This window comes from Cervus canadensis, chromosome 16 (assembly GCF_019320065.1).
Source record: "Cervus canadensis isolate Bull #8, Minnesota chromosome 16, ASM1932006v1, whole genome shotgun sequence".
NCBI lineage: Eukaryota > Metazoa > Chordata > Mammalia > Artiodactyla > Cervidae > Cervus > Cervus canadensis.
The window spans coordinates 2,511,818-2,528,815 of NC_057401.1; the positions used below are offsets into that span (position 1 = coordinate 2,511,818).

Below are 16,998 nucleotides of genomic sequence, written 5' to 3' on the forward strand. Positions count from 1 at the left end.
AACTTCAAGAGGAAACGAAAAGCACTGGAAAGGAGTGAGTTCTCATTGCAGTGGAATTATTTAGTGTAAAATGTAAGTTCATGTTAAATGAAATATAGACAAGAAGTTAGTGAACTAGAATTTTACAACTTGACAATACATAGATACTGTCAGTTTAATTTTAACCAAAAGTTTAAAATCCTGAAACCTGGGTTCTGGGAGTCAGGGACCAAGGATAGCAGTTGACATTAACAAGTGAGTGTTAGGAGACAAGAAAACTTATGGAAATAGGGGCGTCAGAAGCCGGAGGCAATAGCTGCGCTCTAGGAGTTAGGGTCAAATAGAGTCTGTGGGAGACGTGGTCGGCACCCTCGGCCGGCAGTTGCGCGGAGGGGGTTGTGTTAAGGGGCAAAGGTCTGACATCACCACCCACCTGAGGCAGCGGCCGTTGAAACGTGAGGGCGGTGGGGGAGGGGGCAGTTTAGATTCCTGCCCCCGGTCCCCGCCCCGTCGGGCCCGCCCGCCCGCGCTCGCCCCACCCTGCCGGCCCCGCCCTGTCAGGAGCTTCGAACGCGACGGTCGCGAGGCTGAAGGGACGAGCGAGCGAGCGGCGCAGGGACCCCGCGGGCGGCTGGGGCTTTGGTGGCGCACGCCTACGCTCCCTCCCCTCGGGCGCTCGGGGCGCTGACCGGCGCCGCCTCCCGGGAAGATGGCGCTGCACTTCCAGGTCAGTGCGCTCTGCGCCGCGGATCCCCGCCCCGCCGCGCCGGGAATCCGGCGGGACGCTGGGGTCTGGAGACTGAGGGCCGAGTCCGGCGACGGAGGCCGCGGGGCCGCCGGCCGGTGCGTCGGAGCCCTGGACTCCGTTCCTGGCCAGGGACCAGGCACTGGTCTGGGCTGCCCACCCCAGGCCCGGGCCCGAGGAAGGGGCGGCCCGAGCTCGGGGATGGCGGGTGGAGGGGCAGGAGCTAGGCTGGAGGTCGCCTCTCGAGAGAGGTGCGGATGCTGAGGACCGGCCGCGCGGGAGCCCGCCCTCCCGGGTGCAGCCGCCCGGCGCGCACCGAGGTTCGGCGGCGCCCGAGCAGGTGGGAGCCCGGCAATACCGGGTCAGCTTTCCCGCCGCGTCTCCGGCCGCGGCTCCATCGTCAGCCTCCACACAGTTTGGAGGGAGCTCGGGAGGGGCCTGGGTCCGCCGAAGTAGCAGCTCTGCAGTTGGACTTGAATTGGCCAGAGCCGGCAGGGGCTCTGTTTGTGGGGAGTTGCGAAGGAGGGCTCTGCAGCAGCCTCATTGGAGGAGGAAACCGGGGCAGGACGCGCACTGGGAGCGCAGAAACGGTCAGGATGGGATGCGGGCTGGAGGAAGGCTCAAATATTCAGATATTCTCGGGCACTTTGGCACATGTATCCAGTTATTTATTCAACAAATATTGTAGAGCCTCCTCGGCACCCACCCCGGCGCCCCTCCACCCCCACCCCCGGGTCTCAAGCACTGTGCAGAGTTCTGAGATAAAGAATTACATCATCTTAGCATCCTTGCCCTCATGAAATTCACAGATAATTACAGTAAGTGTGAAAAATGATGTGATAGAATTAATCACAGGATATCATGGGAATATTGAAAGGGGCAGTCAATTCTGTGTGTGTGTTGGGAAGCAGCGAGGCAGAGGTGCTGTGCTTGTCAGGCAAGCTTTTTTGAGCTTCCGTTCATCCACTTATTAATTGAATTCCTACTTTGCTAGGTACTTAAGATAAAACTCTCTCAAAACTTTATGCTTTGTACAGTTAGGGAACTTGCAGTCTAGTGGATCTTGAAAGAACTGTAGGAGTTTCGCCGAGCAAAGAGAAAGGGAAGGGTAGAGGCAAAAGGACAGTGTGAGTCAAGTCAAAGAATTGTGGAAGAACATGGCCCACTGGGGTGGTTCAGTCTGACTGAACTTAGGTTCACATGAAAGGGAAGGGAGGAGGGGAGGCTGTGGAGGCAGATGACCTTGGAGAGAGAGGCAATTTCATAACATGGTGATAGTGTATCTAAGCGTCCCAACCCTTTGTAGACTTCTTTGGGCCCCCTGAGACTACAGTGATTCATTACTTAATTATCGATTCTTCCAAAGGGTCCTTTCTTTTCAACCATCCACTCTCCTATCAGGTAATTGACAGCTCAGGAGATAGTAAGCCCGACACATTGTTTTGATTCCTTGCCATTGCTAAGGGTCTCCAGGTCAAAATAATGTTATTTATTACCACTTTAGTAAAAATGCCCTTTGGGAAATCTTCACTGGCAGAATCTCACAGGGAGGGCTTTGGGATTGTAAATAGATAAACAGTTGTTCATAGTTCAGGTGTAAATCTTGAGGGCAATTAAAAACTAAGGTGGAAGTTTGGAATGGTTTCAGAATTGGAAAGATATGCGTAATAGTAAATCACCCAGTCTGGAAGATTTCTTCATACTTTAGGTAGTGGTGGAAAAATTAACTCCTAATGCCAGAACTACGCAAATTGGTTTCTTCAGAATCTATTTCACAGCAGCTCTGGGCAGCTTAAAGGTGGAGTTGGACAAATGAAAGACCTGACAGTTTGAGAGGCCTGAAAAAAGCTCTGAACCTTTTCAGTTTGAATTGTTTTCAGTATATGGATCATATTGTTACCCAGTTAACTCAAGGAACATTTATTACTAATGATAACTGGTACCTACCATTTGGAATTTTTCTATGCTTGTAGATTTTGAGTCGTACAACTAGCTTGAGAGGTGTATGTAAACAGTTGACTTGTTGTATCTGTTAGTTTTGCATCAGTGGATTCAGCCAACTGTGGATTGAACATATTAGAGAAATAATTCCAGAAAGTTTCAAAAAATTTGAATTTGCCACACCCTGGCAACTATTTACATATAGTTTACATTGAATTTACAACTATTTATATAGCATTTATATTGTATTAGGTATGGGCTCCCCAGGTGGCACAGTGGTAAAGAATCTGCCTGCCAATGCAGGAGGTGCAGGAGACACGGTTCAATCTCTGGATGGGGAAGGTTCCCTGGAGAAGGAAGTGGCAACCTACTCTAGTATTTGTTCTTGGAAAATCCCATGGACAGAGGTGCCTGGCAGGCTACAGTCTGCTGCTGCTAAGTCACTTCAGTCGTGTCCAACTCTGTGCAACCCCATAGACGGCAGCCCACCAGGCTCCCCCGTCCCTGGGATTCTCCAGGCAGGAACAGTGGAGTGGGTTGCCATTTCCTTCTCCAATGCATGAAAGTGAAAAGTGAAAGTGAAGTCGCTCAGTCGTGTCTGACTCTTAGCGACTTCATGGACTGCAGCCTACCAGGCTCCTCTGTCCATGGGATTTTCCAGGCAAGAGTACTGGAGTGGGGTGCCATTGCCTTCTCCGGCAGGCTACAGTCTATGGGGTCACAAAGAGTCGGACATGACTGAGCAGCTGAGCACCCACACATGTGTATTAGGTATTAAAAGTATTATGAGATGATTTAAATTAATAGAGGTTATATGCATATAGTGTGCCATTTTATATAAGGAATGAGCATCTTTGGGTTTTGGTTATCTGCAGGGTGGCCTGGGACCAGTCCCCCTACTGTATGTGCATATATACATTTTATTCCTGAAGACACTGAGTCTTAGAACAATTGTGACTTGCCCAAGGCTACAGAACTAGAGTAACTATAATAATTCATAATTCCGTATTCTTTCATACCAATATCTTGCAGTCATCTACCCAACCAGGTAGTTAATAAAAAATTATGCCATTTTGGCATAATTGGATTTGTGTAAAGTGAGATTAGGTTACTATTTCACAATCTTTTTCAAATTTTGGCATACATAAAGAATGGTAATTGGGTGGTCCATTGACATAAACTACTCATAACTAAAAGCCTGGCTGCCTGAAGGTCAAGGGGATCAATATCCTAGATATTCCTATAATCCATTCAAGGCATGTGCATTCTGGTTAGGAAGTTGTGAGTTAGGGTACTCTGTCCCAAAGGAAGAAATGAATCTGGATTGTCTTAGAGGAGACAGTCCAGGTTAGTGGGCAAGGAAAAGAGGAAAGAGGTTTCTGGGATCAAGGAACAGGTAGGCACTTTAGATTTCACAGAGGAATCTTGGAAAGAATTAAGAGGTGACATTTGGGAAACCTTAGGAGGTGCAGTTGATCTTTTTAGCTTCCCAGAACCTGGGACTATAGTCAGCTTCTTAATACCCAGCCAGGCTACTGTACCTGATTTGATCTAGATGTGATTATTAACAATTAGAATCATGAGGAGAAAGGGGTTTGGCAAAGATGGTTCTGGGGTTGTGGAGTTGAATGGGAGAAACTATAGTCAAAAGACCAATGTGGTGTTTTATAGTTAACTGAAGAAATTATTTACAGTTTGTATAGATCTGCTATTTGCCAGGAGCTGGATCAAGCTTTCTCTTGTCCTTTCTATCTTAATCTTCATAATTATTTTGGAAGATGGTTTTGAAACCTGCAGTTTCAAAAGTGAGGTATAGAAAGGTTAGATAATTTGAGGTCACTTTAATAAGTATTTGGACAAATTCCAGGCTTCCACAATGATTGCAGAAGAAACCCCGAAAGAAATCCAGGGCACTGTAGGCCGCAGTTGTAAAATACTGTTCTATTGGTCTACTGTCTATGAATATCATGTAGAGGTGTTGAGTCGGAGTCTTTATGTTAAAGGAATTGGTAGGACTTTATAATAAATTGTTACATACTTGGCATTAGCTAAACTGCAATGTTTGAGGGCACAGTTTGCAAGACTACCCTCACTACTGACGCCGCTTGCATATTTGGGAGTTTCTCAGTACCATTCTCAGGTTTGATAGTTTAACAGAAGGACTCACATAATTCACTGAAAGCTATCATACCCAAGTTTATTATTGGGAAAGTACACCTACTAAATTGATTGAAAGAGAGGTGCATAGTGCAGAATCTGGGAGCGTCCTGAAACAAAGCTTTTTGGTCCTCAGGACATGTTACTCTCCCATCATATATGTGTGGCAGTAAGCACTGAGGATTGCAAACCAGGGAAGCATAACCTGAGCTTTGAGTTCTGGAATTTTTGTTGGGGCTTCTTTACGTAGTTGTGATTTGTTGGGTGCCACTTGAGTGACCTAAGCGTTTAGGTCAAATGAAACCATGCCATCTAAAGTCCCCACCCTAGAGCTGGTGGCTGGTGGCTGGTAAAGAATCTGCCTGTCAGTGCAGGAGATGCAGGTTGGATCCTGTGTGATGGATGTGATGGAGCATCTAAGCCAGTGTGCCACAGCTATTAAGCTGGTACACAAGAGCCCGGGAACTGCAACTACTCAGCGCATGTGCCACAACTGCTGAAGCCCAGGCACTACACCTACTGAAGCTGACTCCCCCTAGAGCCTGTGCTCTGCAACAAGAGAAGCTGCTGCAGTGAGAAGCCTGCCGGCTGCAACAGAGTAACCCCCGCTCTCTGCAGCTAGAGGAAGCCCACACATCAATGAAAACACCGCACAACCAGAAATAAATAAATAAAAAGGGAAAAAAAGTCCCCACCCTAAAACACCTTTGGTATTTTTGGTGTGGTCAGCCACTAATTTAAGACCGTGGAGTGTGGCCTCCTGCCCCTGCCCCCCAGTCTGAACAAAAATATTCCTATCATAAACATAGACTACCTCCCAGAATCTGAGGGCAAAGGCAAGACTTTTCTTTGGGCAAGACCAAACTCTTAACTATATAGGAGGGACTAAGGAGAAGGAAACGCAAAAGATAACATTAAGATTGTAAATCTAAATTCTGGTCTGTACCTCTGAAGCAAAGGGACTCTTAAGGTGAAAATCTGTGGGAAATATGTTCAATTCGGTTTCTGACATGTTGGGGCTGTTTTCAACATCTTCCTGGATTTCCAAGAAGAAGAAATTTATAGGTAAATATAAAGATGGTGAACAGACAAGGTTGAAAGAATGGACTAGGATATCATCTACAGGTTGATGATGACTAAAGTAAAAGGTCAGCCACTGTTTCCACTGTTTCCCCATCTATTTGCCATGAAGTGGTGGGACCAGATGCCATGATCTTAGTTTTCTTTTCTTTTTTTTTTTTTTGATCTTAGTTTTCTGAATGTTGAGCTTTAAGCCAACTTTTTCACTTTCCTCTTTCACTTTCATCAAGAGGCTCTTTAGTTCTTCACTTGCTGCCATAAGGGTGGTGTCATCTACATATCTGAGGTTATTGGGATTTCTTCTGGCAGTCTTGATTCCAACTTGTGCTTCATCCAGCCCAGCGTTTCTCATGATGTGCTCTGCATATAAGTTAAATAAGCAGGGTGACAGTATACAGCCTTGATGTACTCCTTTTCCTATTTTACTTACTTTTCCTATTCATGTTAGTCTGTTATTCCATGTCCAGTTCTAACTGTTGCTTCCTGACCTGCATACAGATTTCTCAAGAGGCAGGTCAGGTGGACTGGTATTCCCATCTCTTTAAGAATTTTCCACAGTTTATTGTGATCCACACAGTCAAAGGCTTTGGCATAGTCAATAAAGCTGAAGTAGATATTTTTCTGCTTTTGCTTTTCTGATGATCCAGCGGATGTTGGCAATTTGATCTCTGGTTCCTCTTCCTTTTCTGAAACCAGCTTGAACATTTGGAAGTTCACACTTCACGAATTGCTGAACCTGGCTTGGAGAATTTTGAGCATTACTTTACTAGTGTGTGAGATGAGTGCAATTGTGCGGTAGTTTGAACATTCTTTGGGATTGCCTTTCTTTGGGATTGGAATGAAAACTGACATTTTCCAGTCCTGTGGCCACTGCAGATGGTGACTGCAGCCATGAAATTAAAAAATGTTTACTCCTTGGAAGGAAAGTTATGACCAACCTAGACAGATATTAAAAGGCAGAGACATTACTTTGCCAACAAAGGTCCGTCTTGTCAAAGCTATGGTTTTTCCAGTGGTCATGTATGGATGTGAGAGTAGGACTATAAAGAAGGCTGAGCACTGAAGAATTGATGCTTTTGAACTGTGGTTTTGGAAAAGACTCTTGAGAGTCCCTTGGACTGCAAGGAGATCCAACCAGTCCATCCTAAAGGAGATCAGTCTTGAGTGTTCATTGGAAGGACTGATGTTGAAGCTGAATCTCTTAATACTTTGGCTAGCTGATGCGAAGAGCTGACTGATTCTGGGAAAGATTGAAGGCAGGAGGAGAAGGGGACGACAGAGGATGAGATGGTTGGATGGCATCACAGACTCAATGGATGTAAGTTTGGGTAAACTCTGGGAGTTGGTAATGGACAGGGAGGCCTGGCATGCTGTGGTCCATGGGGTTGTGAAGAGTCGGACACGACTGAGCGACTGAACTGAACTGAACTGAAAGTAAAAGGTGGTAAGATGGCAGGGTGTTGAGACATGTGGTTGGGGTCTATAGATTTGTATGTGGCTCAGAATTGACCATTTGCTCTATTTGAGCTATGTGTGTGTGTACACAGACACACAGACACACACACATATGTATTTGATTGCTCAGCCTCAGGGTTTTTTTTTTTCTTTTTTTGGTCTGTAAAATGGATATGCTAAAATACATAATTTACAGGAGTCTACTTTTTTGGATTGGTTTAAAAAATAGAAGATGGAAATACTTTTGTAAACTATAAAGCACTAAAACAAATATGATCCGATTCATTGTAGAAGGAGAAGTTCTAAGAGGCCCAGAAATAAGCCTTCAGGTGCTCAGGAAAAGTTAATAAAGGGAGAAAAAACAAAGAGTTTGTGGGAAGTGAGTAATTGTAAGATAAAGACACTTTATTAATGGCAGTTAAGAGGTTTAATTCCAGAAGGCAGAAAGATACAGGGAAGTAATTGAAAAGAATTTAAATTTAATTGCGGTGGGATTTTTGTAGTTCATCAATTTATTTTTTTATTATTAGGAGACATTTTTCTCTAGAACAAAAGAAAAAACCCTTCATTTTTTCAGCTTTCTTGAGGTTTTCTTGTTATTGTTTAGTGACTAAGTCGTGTCCAACTCTTTTGTGACTCCGTGGACTGTAACTCATCAGGCTCCTCTGTCCATGGGATTTCCCAGGCAAGAATACCATTTCCTTCTCCTTCTTGAAGTTTAATTGACAAATAATAAGTCACACATATTGGATGAATTTTGACATAGTGTATAACTGAAACCGTCACTGAAATCAAGATAATGAACATATCTATCACCCCCCAAGTTTCCTTGTACCTTTATAATCCCCCCTTGCTGCTTCCCTATCCTTCCCTATCCTCCCACTCTCTCCTCCCTCCCCAGCCTGAAATCACTGATCTGCTTTCTTTTACTATAGAATCATACAATATATACTCTGTTTTTTGTCTTGCTTATTTTACCTATTAATGGATATATGGTGAGAGTTACTGTATAGAAGTTGCATTATCTAGGGGTAATTGTATGTCAGGTACAAAGGGCAGAAATGAGTCAAGAATAACTTGGAAGATCCTTATTTAGACTGTAGGCAGGATTATATCGTTGTCTCCTAGGCTATGGAAATTGGGTACTGTCCTTGTATGTTTGATAGTAAATCTATGGGAGGTAGGTGATGTCCAGTGCTACTTGTTATTTATTTATATGGGCTTCTAATGTTGATATGAAGCCCTGTAGAAAATTTAATAACTCAAACCAAATTTGTCAACACACTGAGAAGGGATCCATTTCTCTGAGGCATGCTTATGTTAACCATATTCTCAGACATCACTATAAAACTAAGATGCAGTTTATCGGTTCACCATGAAAAGTAAAGTCTCTCTTTATAGACAGAATCTCTGTGAAATCAAATGCTAATCAGAAGATTGCTTTGTCGCTCAGCGATCATCACATTGTGAGTTTAACTGTGAAATGTTCACATAATGCTTTTCCAACAGGGTAAGGATTTTTGTGTATGTATCCTTTTCTCTAAAAATGATTTCATATGCCAGGCATTTATTTAATTGTTATCATTACAGAGAAAGAATAACTTAAGTTTTTTTTCCCCTTTGTTTCAGTCTTAGGAGAAAGTTCAAACTTTTACCTTTTTATCTTGCACTGCTCTTCAGTGGTTAATAATTCAAAAGGCATTTGGGTTAAAAGGGTCATTGATAGCATTGTTGATATAAACAAGTCTGTGTTGGAGTTCTCTAAATCAATATAGCAAAAAGGGAAAAATTCCAGAACTTTTCCATATTTACTTAGATATCCTTGAATTGATTAATATTAATGTTTATGTTTCCTGGGGCTGTTGTGACAAATTACCACAAACTGTGCGAGTTAAAAAAATGAAAATTTATTCTTTTATAAGTATGGAAGCCAGAAGTCTGAAATTAATGTGTTGACAGGATTGGTCTCTTCTTGGAGCCCTTGAGGGAGAAACTGTTCCATACTTTGCCCCTATGTTCTGATAGCTGCTTGCAGTTCTTGGTGATCCTTGACTTGTAGATATATCACCCCAGTCTTTTCCTCATCCTTCCTAAGACCTATTTACTTGTGTCTCTGCACCTCAAATGTCCCTATCTCTTTTATGAATGACTGGATTTAGAGCCTGCCCTCAATCCCTCGGTTTGATCTCATCCCTCCATCCTTAATTTAAGGATTTACAAAGACCTTATTTCCAAATATTTCAGAGGTATTGGGGGTTAGGACTTGAATATATCTTTTAAGAGGATACGGTTCTATCCATTACACTACTATTATTAGGTAATACTAGTAATAAACAACTAATCTTTATAGGGTGTAAAGTGCGCTAGAAGTTATGTGGCCCTAGCTCATTTAATCCTCCCAGCAAACCTATGAGGTATATGCTATTGTTAGTCTCAGTTATTGCTGGCTTTTGTTTTTCAGTAGTTAGATTTTGTCACTATTTCTGGCTTCATTTTTTTTACACTCAGAGTCTATTTCTTCAGAGACTATACCTATTGATGTATAGTTGAATGCATGATAGCAGGATCAGTTTATCATTAAATTATTCTGGTTATTATCAGCTCGAAAATTCAGCCCTTAAAATTTATTAGATGAAGGAAAATACTCTGAGGTTGATCATGAGTCACAAGAGGGAAAATGGTAGCTTTTTTCATTTTTATGTTTCTTACCCTTGGAGGAAACATGAGAATTCATATGTGTTCATGAACCATACGTTTTCTACACATTTTAATGTTATAAACAGTATGTAGTAGCACTATTAGGGCTTGTTGGGACAATCCAGATAGAGGAAATGTTTAAAATGTGGTTCATTTGAGGTCCTTTATCTTTATCCTTTTGAAACCTTTCTTTTGTACTTTTATTTTCACTATAGCAAAAAATTCTTAGTGTGGGATGTTGCGCTCTGGCCTAGGATAAAGAAGTGGAAAATGCCGTAAAGAAACAAGGAGTGAGAACTGTAAAGAATAAAGGGAGTTAGGGGAGGTTTCATTTCAGTATCTCTTATGTATTCCTCTTTGTTGTTGTTTAGTCACTAAGTTGTATCTGACTCCATGACCCCATGGACTGCAGCACACCAGGCTTCTCTGTCCTTCACCATCTCCTGGAATTTGCACAAACTCATGTTCACTGAGTTGGTGATGCTATTCAACTTCCTCATTCTCTGTAGCCCTCTTCTGTTCTTATTTGGCAAAGGTATACGCATCTGAGGGAATGCTTAGACTAGTGTAGCTGTAAGACTGCCTCATAAAAATTCATTTTAATCCAGAAAGGATTAAAAAAATGGCATTACTTATGAATATCCCATTACTTTCATATGCCTACCTGACATTAAAATCTGTGCCAAGTTTTTTTGACCTCCAAAGAATAATTCTCTTAAGTTCAAACTGAAGTAGTTTTAGTAAGATGCCTTTAGCAAAAATTCTCTAAAGCTGAGAGGAATACTGAACTCATTTAAAAATTTTTCTTTCAGATTTTATCCATGTATCCTGTATCTTCTGATGAGATTGTACTTATAAATGAATGAATGATTACAGAATGAATTGTTCATTTTTATTTTTAAAATTTACTTGTTTATCCTCATCTATATTTTTATACAATTTTTAAAGGTTAAAGTTATTACAAAATGTTGACTATGTTGCCTCTGTTTTACAATATATCGTAGCCTGTCTTACTCCCAGTAGTTTGTACCTCCTACTCCCCGAGCTCTATACTGCCTCTTCCCACCCTCCCTCCACAGGTAACCACAAGTTTGTTTTCTGTATCTGTGAATCTGTTTCTTTTTTTGTTATATTAACTAGTTTGTTGTGTTTTTTAGATTCTGCACATATAAGTGGTATCATACACTATTTGTCTTCCTCTCCTCTGACTTATTTCACTTAGCATAATGCCCTCCAAGGGGGCTTCCCTGATAGCTCAGTTGGTAAAGAATCCACCTGCAATGCAGGAGACCCAGTTCGATTCCTGGGTTGGGAAGATCTGCTGGGGAAGGGATAGGCTACTGACTCCAGTGTTCTTGGGCTTCCCTTGTAGCTCAGCTGGTAAAGAATCTGCCTGCAATGTGGGAGACCTGGGTTCGATCCCTGGGTTAGGAAGATCCCATGGAGAAGGGATAGGCTACCCACTCCAGTATTCTGGCCTGGAGAATTCCAGGGACTATAGTCCATGGGGTCGCAAAGAGTCAGACATGACTGAGCGACTTTCAATGCCTTCCAAGTCCATCCATGTTGCTGTAAATGGCAAAATTTCATTCTTTTTTATGGTTGAGATATTCTGTTGGTATGGCAAACCACTTCAGTATTCTTGCCTTGAGAATCCCATGAACAGTATGAAAAGGCAAAAAGATATGCCACTGAAAGATGGCCCCCAGGTCAGTAGGTGCCCAATATGCTACTGGAGAAGAGTGGAAAAATAATTCCAGAAAGAATGGAGAGATGGAGCCAAAGCAAAAACAGCACCCAGTTGTGGATGTGACTGGTGATGACAAAAGTAAAGTCTGACGCTGTAAAGAACAGTATTGCATAGGAACCTGGAACGTTAGGTCCATGAATCAAGGTAAATTGGAAGTCAAACAGGAGATGATGGCAAGAGTAAACATCGACATTTTAGGAATGAGTGAACTAAAGTGAACTGGAATGGGCAAATTTAACTCCGATGACCATTATATCTACTACTGTGGGCAAGAATCCCTTAGGAGAAATGGAGTAGCCCTCATAGTCAACAGAAGAGTCCGAAATGCAGTACTTGGGTGCAATCTCAAAAATGACAGAATGATCTCTCTTCATTTCCAAGGCAAACCATTCAATATCACAGTGATCCAAGTCTGTACCCCAACCAGTAATGCTGAAGAAGCTGAAGTTGAACGGTTCTATGAAGACCTACAAGACCTAGAACTAACACCCAAAAAACATGTCTTCTAGTTATAGGGGACTGGAAGGCAAAAGTAGAAAGTTAAGAGATACTTGGAATAACAGGCAAATTTGGCTTTGGAGTACAAAATGAAGCAGGGCAAAGGGTAATAGAGTTTTGCTAAGAGAATGCACTGGTCATAGCAAACACCCTCTTCCAACAACACAAGAGAAGACTCTACACATGGACATCACCAGATGGTCGATACCAACATCAGACTGATTATATTCTTTGTAGCCAAAAATGGAGAAGCTCTATACAGTCAGCAAAAACAAGACTGGGAGCTGACTATTATGGCTCAGATCATGAACTCCTTATTGCAAACTTCAGGCTTGAATTGAAGATAGTAGGAAAAACCACTAGACCATTCAGATATGATCTAAATCAAATCCCATATGATTATACAGTGGAAGTGACAAATTCCAGAGACTAGATCTGATAGACAGAGTGCCTGAAGAACTGTGGACAGAGGTTTGTGACATTATACAGAAGGCAGGGATCAAGACCATTCCCAAGAAAAAGAAATGCAAAAAGGCAAAATGGTTGTCTGAAGGAGGCCTTACAAATAGCTGAGAAAAGAAGAGAAGCTAGAGGCAAAGGAGAAAAGGAAAGATATACCCATTTGAATGCAGAGTTCCAAAGAATAGCAAGGAGAGATAAGAAAGCCTTCCTTGGTGATCAGTGCAGAGAAGTAGAGGAAAACAATAGAATGGGAAAGACTAGAGATCTCGTCAAGAAAATTAGAGATACCAAGGGAACATTTCATGGAAAGATATGCACAATGAAGGACCGAAACGGTATGGACCTAACAGAAGCAGAAGATATTAAGAAGAGGTGGCAAGAATACACAGAAGAACTATACAAAAAAGATCTTCATGACCCAGATAATCACAATGATGTGTTCACTCACCAGGAGCCAGACATTTTGGAATGCGAAGTCAAGTGGGCCTTTGGTCATTACTATGACCAAAACTAGTGGAGGTGATGGATTCCAGCTGAGCTATTTCAAATCCTAAAAGATGATGCTGTGAAAACACTGCACTCAATATGCCAGCAAATTTGGAAAACTCAGCAGTGGCCAGGACTGGAAAAGGTCAGTTTTCATTCTAATCCCTAAGAAAGGCAATCCCAAAGAATGCTCAAAGTACCGCGTGATTGCCCTCATCTCACACGCTAGCAAAGTAATGCTCAAAATTCTCCAAGCCAGGCTTCAACAATACATGAACCGTGAACTTCCAGATGTTCAAGCTGGATTTATTTATTTATTTATTTATTTTTTTTTTCTATGTACAGTAGATAAAAGTTTTATTAGACTGCAGAATGTTGTTTCATGGAAATTAAGAAAAACATGTTTCACACAAGACATTTTGCCAGATCAAATTGCCAACATACTTTGGATCATCAAGGAACCATAGATCAAATTGCCAACATACTTTGGATCATCAAAAAAGCAAGAGTTCCAAAAAAAATCTACTTCTGCTTTATTGACTATGCCACCGCCTTTGACCATGTGCATCACAACAAATGGAAAATTCTTCAAGAGATGGGAATACCAAACCACCTGACCTTCCTCCTGAGAAATCTGTGTGCAGGTCAAGAAGCAACAGAACTGGACATGGAACAGACTGGTTCCAAATCAGGAATGGATACGTCAAAGCTGTATGTTGTCACCCTGCTTATTTAACTTCTACGCAGAGTGCATCATGCAAAATGCTGGGCTGGATGAAGCACAAGCTGGAATCAAGATTGGCAGGAGAAGTATCAATAACCTCAGATATGCAGATGACACCACTGTTATGGCAGAAAATGAAGAGGAACTAAAGAGCCTCTTTTTGAAGGTGAAAGAGGAGAGTGAGAAATCTGACTTAAAACCCAACATTCAGAAAACTAAGATCATGGCTTCTGGTCTCATCACTTCATGGCTAGTAGATGGGGAAACAGTGGAAACAATGACTGTTTATTTTTGGGGCCTCCAAAATCACTGCAGATGGTAACTTCAGCCATGAAATTAAAAGACACTTACTTGTTGGAGGGAAAGTTATGACCAACCTAGACAGCATATTAAAAAGCAGAGACATTACTTTGCCAACAAAGGTCCGTCTAGTCAAAGCTATGGTTCTTCCAGTGTCGTGTATCGATGTGAGAGCTGGACTATAAAGAAAGCTGAGTGCTGAAGAATTGATGGTTTTGAACTGTGGTGATGGAGAAGACTCTTGAGAGTGCCTTGGACAGCAAGGAGATCCAACCAGTCTATCCTAAAGGAAATCAATCAATCCTGAATATTCATTGGAAAGACTGATGTTGAAGCTGAAACTCCACAAGACTGGCCACCTGATGCAAAGAACTAACTCATTGGAAAAGACTCTGATACTGGGAAAGTTTGAAGGTGGGAGGAGAAGGGGATGACAGAGGATGAGATGGTTGGATGGCATCACCAACTTGATGGACATGAGTTTGAGCAAGCTCCAGGAGTTGGTGATGGACAGGGAGGCCTGGCGTGCTGCAGTCCATGGGGTTGCCTGGAGTCGGACACAACTGAGCAACTGAAGTGATGCATGTGTTTGTGTGTATACCACATCTTTCGATTCATTCATCTGTTGGTGAACACTTAGGTTTATTCCATATCTTGGCACATGTAAATCATTCTGTGAACATTGCAGTGCATGTAGCTTTTCAAATTAGTGTTTTTAGGTTTTTTTTGATATATATCCTGGTTTTTTGCTGGGTCATATGGTTCTATTTTAGTTTTTTTTAGGAAGCTCCCTACTGTTACCAAAGTGGCCACACTACTTTACATTCCCACAGACAATGTATGAGGGTTACCTTTTCTTCACATTTTTGCCAATATTTGTTATTTGTGTTCTTTCTGATGCTAAGCACAATGAATGATTCCTTGTGTCTGTATCATAGAATCTGCAACATGATAGCTGGCTATAAGTAACATGGGGTTAAGTCATAGTTTCTGAGAATCATGCCAGGGTTCACCTGCAGCACTGTGAGTCATTAGTTTAGAAGACCCACATCAGTGTATATTTATATCTTTTTAATATTGATGGAACCATTGACATTGTTACAGTCTGAAAAAGGATGTAAACTGACATAATGTGTGCAACTTGCACATGATAGTTCCCCTCACCCGTCTCTTTACCTTCATTCGGCATCTCCTCCTTGCTGTCTGTTTACCAGTCGTACTGATCTTCCAATGCCTTGAGATGATTATGCTCTATTCTGGACCCCAGGAAATGCTGTTTCTTTGTCTGGACTGTTTTCTGTTTCATATGACTGGTCCTTTCTGGTCACTGTAGATGTTACCACTTTAGGCATACCTTTTTAAACTCCTTGGATTAGGCACGTCCCCTTCTTTCTGTACTTCTTTTCCATCACAGAACTATCAGTTTTAATTTAAGTAATTTAGAGCTAGGAGATTTGCCTTTTTTTTTGTTCAACACTGTAACCCCTAGTAAGTAGAAGTAGCTCAATGAGCATTTATTGACTTGATGAGTACATGCATGATATTTGCATCTCTTGTGTTCTGTGATTAACATATTTATCGTTTTTCCACTCAAGTAAAATGCTAATTTTTTTTTCTTCTCAAGAGTTTGGCTGAATTGGAAGCATTGTGTACTCATCTCTACATAGGGACTGATCTTACACAAAGAATAGAGGCTGAGAAAGCACTCCTGGAACTTATTGACAGCCCAGAATGTCTCAGCAAGTGTCAACTTTTATTAGAACAAGGAACAGTAAGTATTTGATAATAGCAATTAACAATGAAAGATCGGTAGGTATATGTCAGTGTTAATCAATGCATGTAGGTTACCAGTGTAGGTTAACTGTAAGTATTACCACGTGTCTTTTTGCTATGGTTTATTTGACTGTCAAAGAATTGGAATGCCTAGAAAGAAAACTTAGGAAAGATCCCAGGAGGTAGAAATAACATGAATTGAAATACTTTCTTGATTCCTCTTGGCCCCCTTTTAAGTCTTCTATCAGTGGAAAAAGTTATATTTTAAAAAGTTGGAATTAAAAAAGTCTAGGTGGAAGAAGCAGATTGTAGTTAACTCTGAAATGTGAAGGAATGATTCAGAGGAATGCTCTTGCCTTCCTGTCTTGTAGAGTTTCATAGCCATTCATTCAGCATCATTTAGCAAATATTTAATTGTAAAAGCAGGCACCGTACTACCTACTTGCTTTATTTACACACATTAAAGTAACTCATAGTTTATCTGAGAAGGCATATGTTTAAATAAAGAGCTGTGGAATGATATGGTAAGCACTAAAGTGAGAGGTTGTAGAGCAGAGGTTGAAAAAAGCAGACTTTTTCTGTAAAGGGCCAGATTGTAAATATTTTAGTCTTTGTGGACCAAGATGAAAAACCAAGGATGTTTTGTAAATGTGCCTATCAGAAGAGAGAAAAAAATTTCCATGAAGTTTTATTGATGAAATTTAAAATAATTATAATTGAGTACAGTTTTTTGTAGTGTAAGTCTACTGATGAAAAGAATTGAATTATTCTTTTAGGGATAACGTTTTTGCTTAATTGAAGTTCAGAGTTGGTATTTCCTGTCATTAGCATTGACTGCAAATGTCCATATGTTAATACGTATTTGTAAAGAGATTTTACAAATTTCAGTTTTAAAAATGTCTTCACACAGATAGGTACTACCGTGTATTGATATCAGTTTATGAGCATATG

General features: G+C 41.4%; 1 protein-coding gene across 4 annotated transcripts in view; it reads left to right on the plus strand.

The window, feature by feature from the left end:
- The first annotated feature begins 559 nt into the window (after window positions 1-559).
- The window catches only part of RANBP17 (RAN binding protein 17), a 341,553-nt gene continuing 325,114 nt past the window's right edge, over window positions 560-16,998 (plus strand). For 3 of the 4 annotated variants that reach the window (XM_043488707.1, XM_043488705.1, XM_043488706.1), the window contains exons 1-2: window positions 561-706; window positions 15,899-16,045. In XM_043488707.1, coding sequence (XP_043344642.1) covers window positions 689-706; window positions 15,899-16,045 — 165 coding nt within the window. In that variant the 5' untranslated portion in view covers window positions 561-688. Of the gene's footprint in view, window positions 707-15,898; window positions 16,046-16,998 lie in introns of all 4 variants that reach the window. The other variant, XM_043488704.1, reaches the window with a different exon arrangement.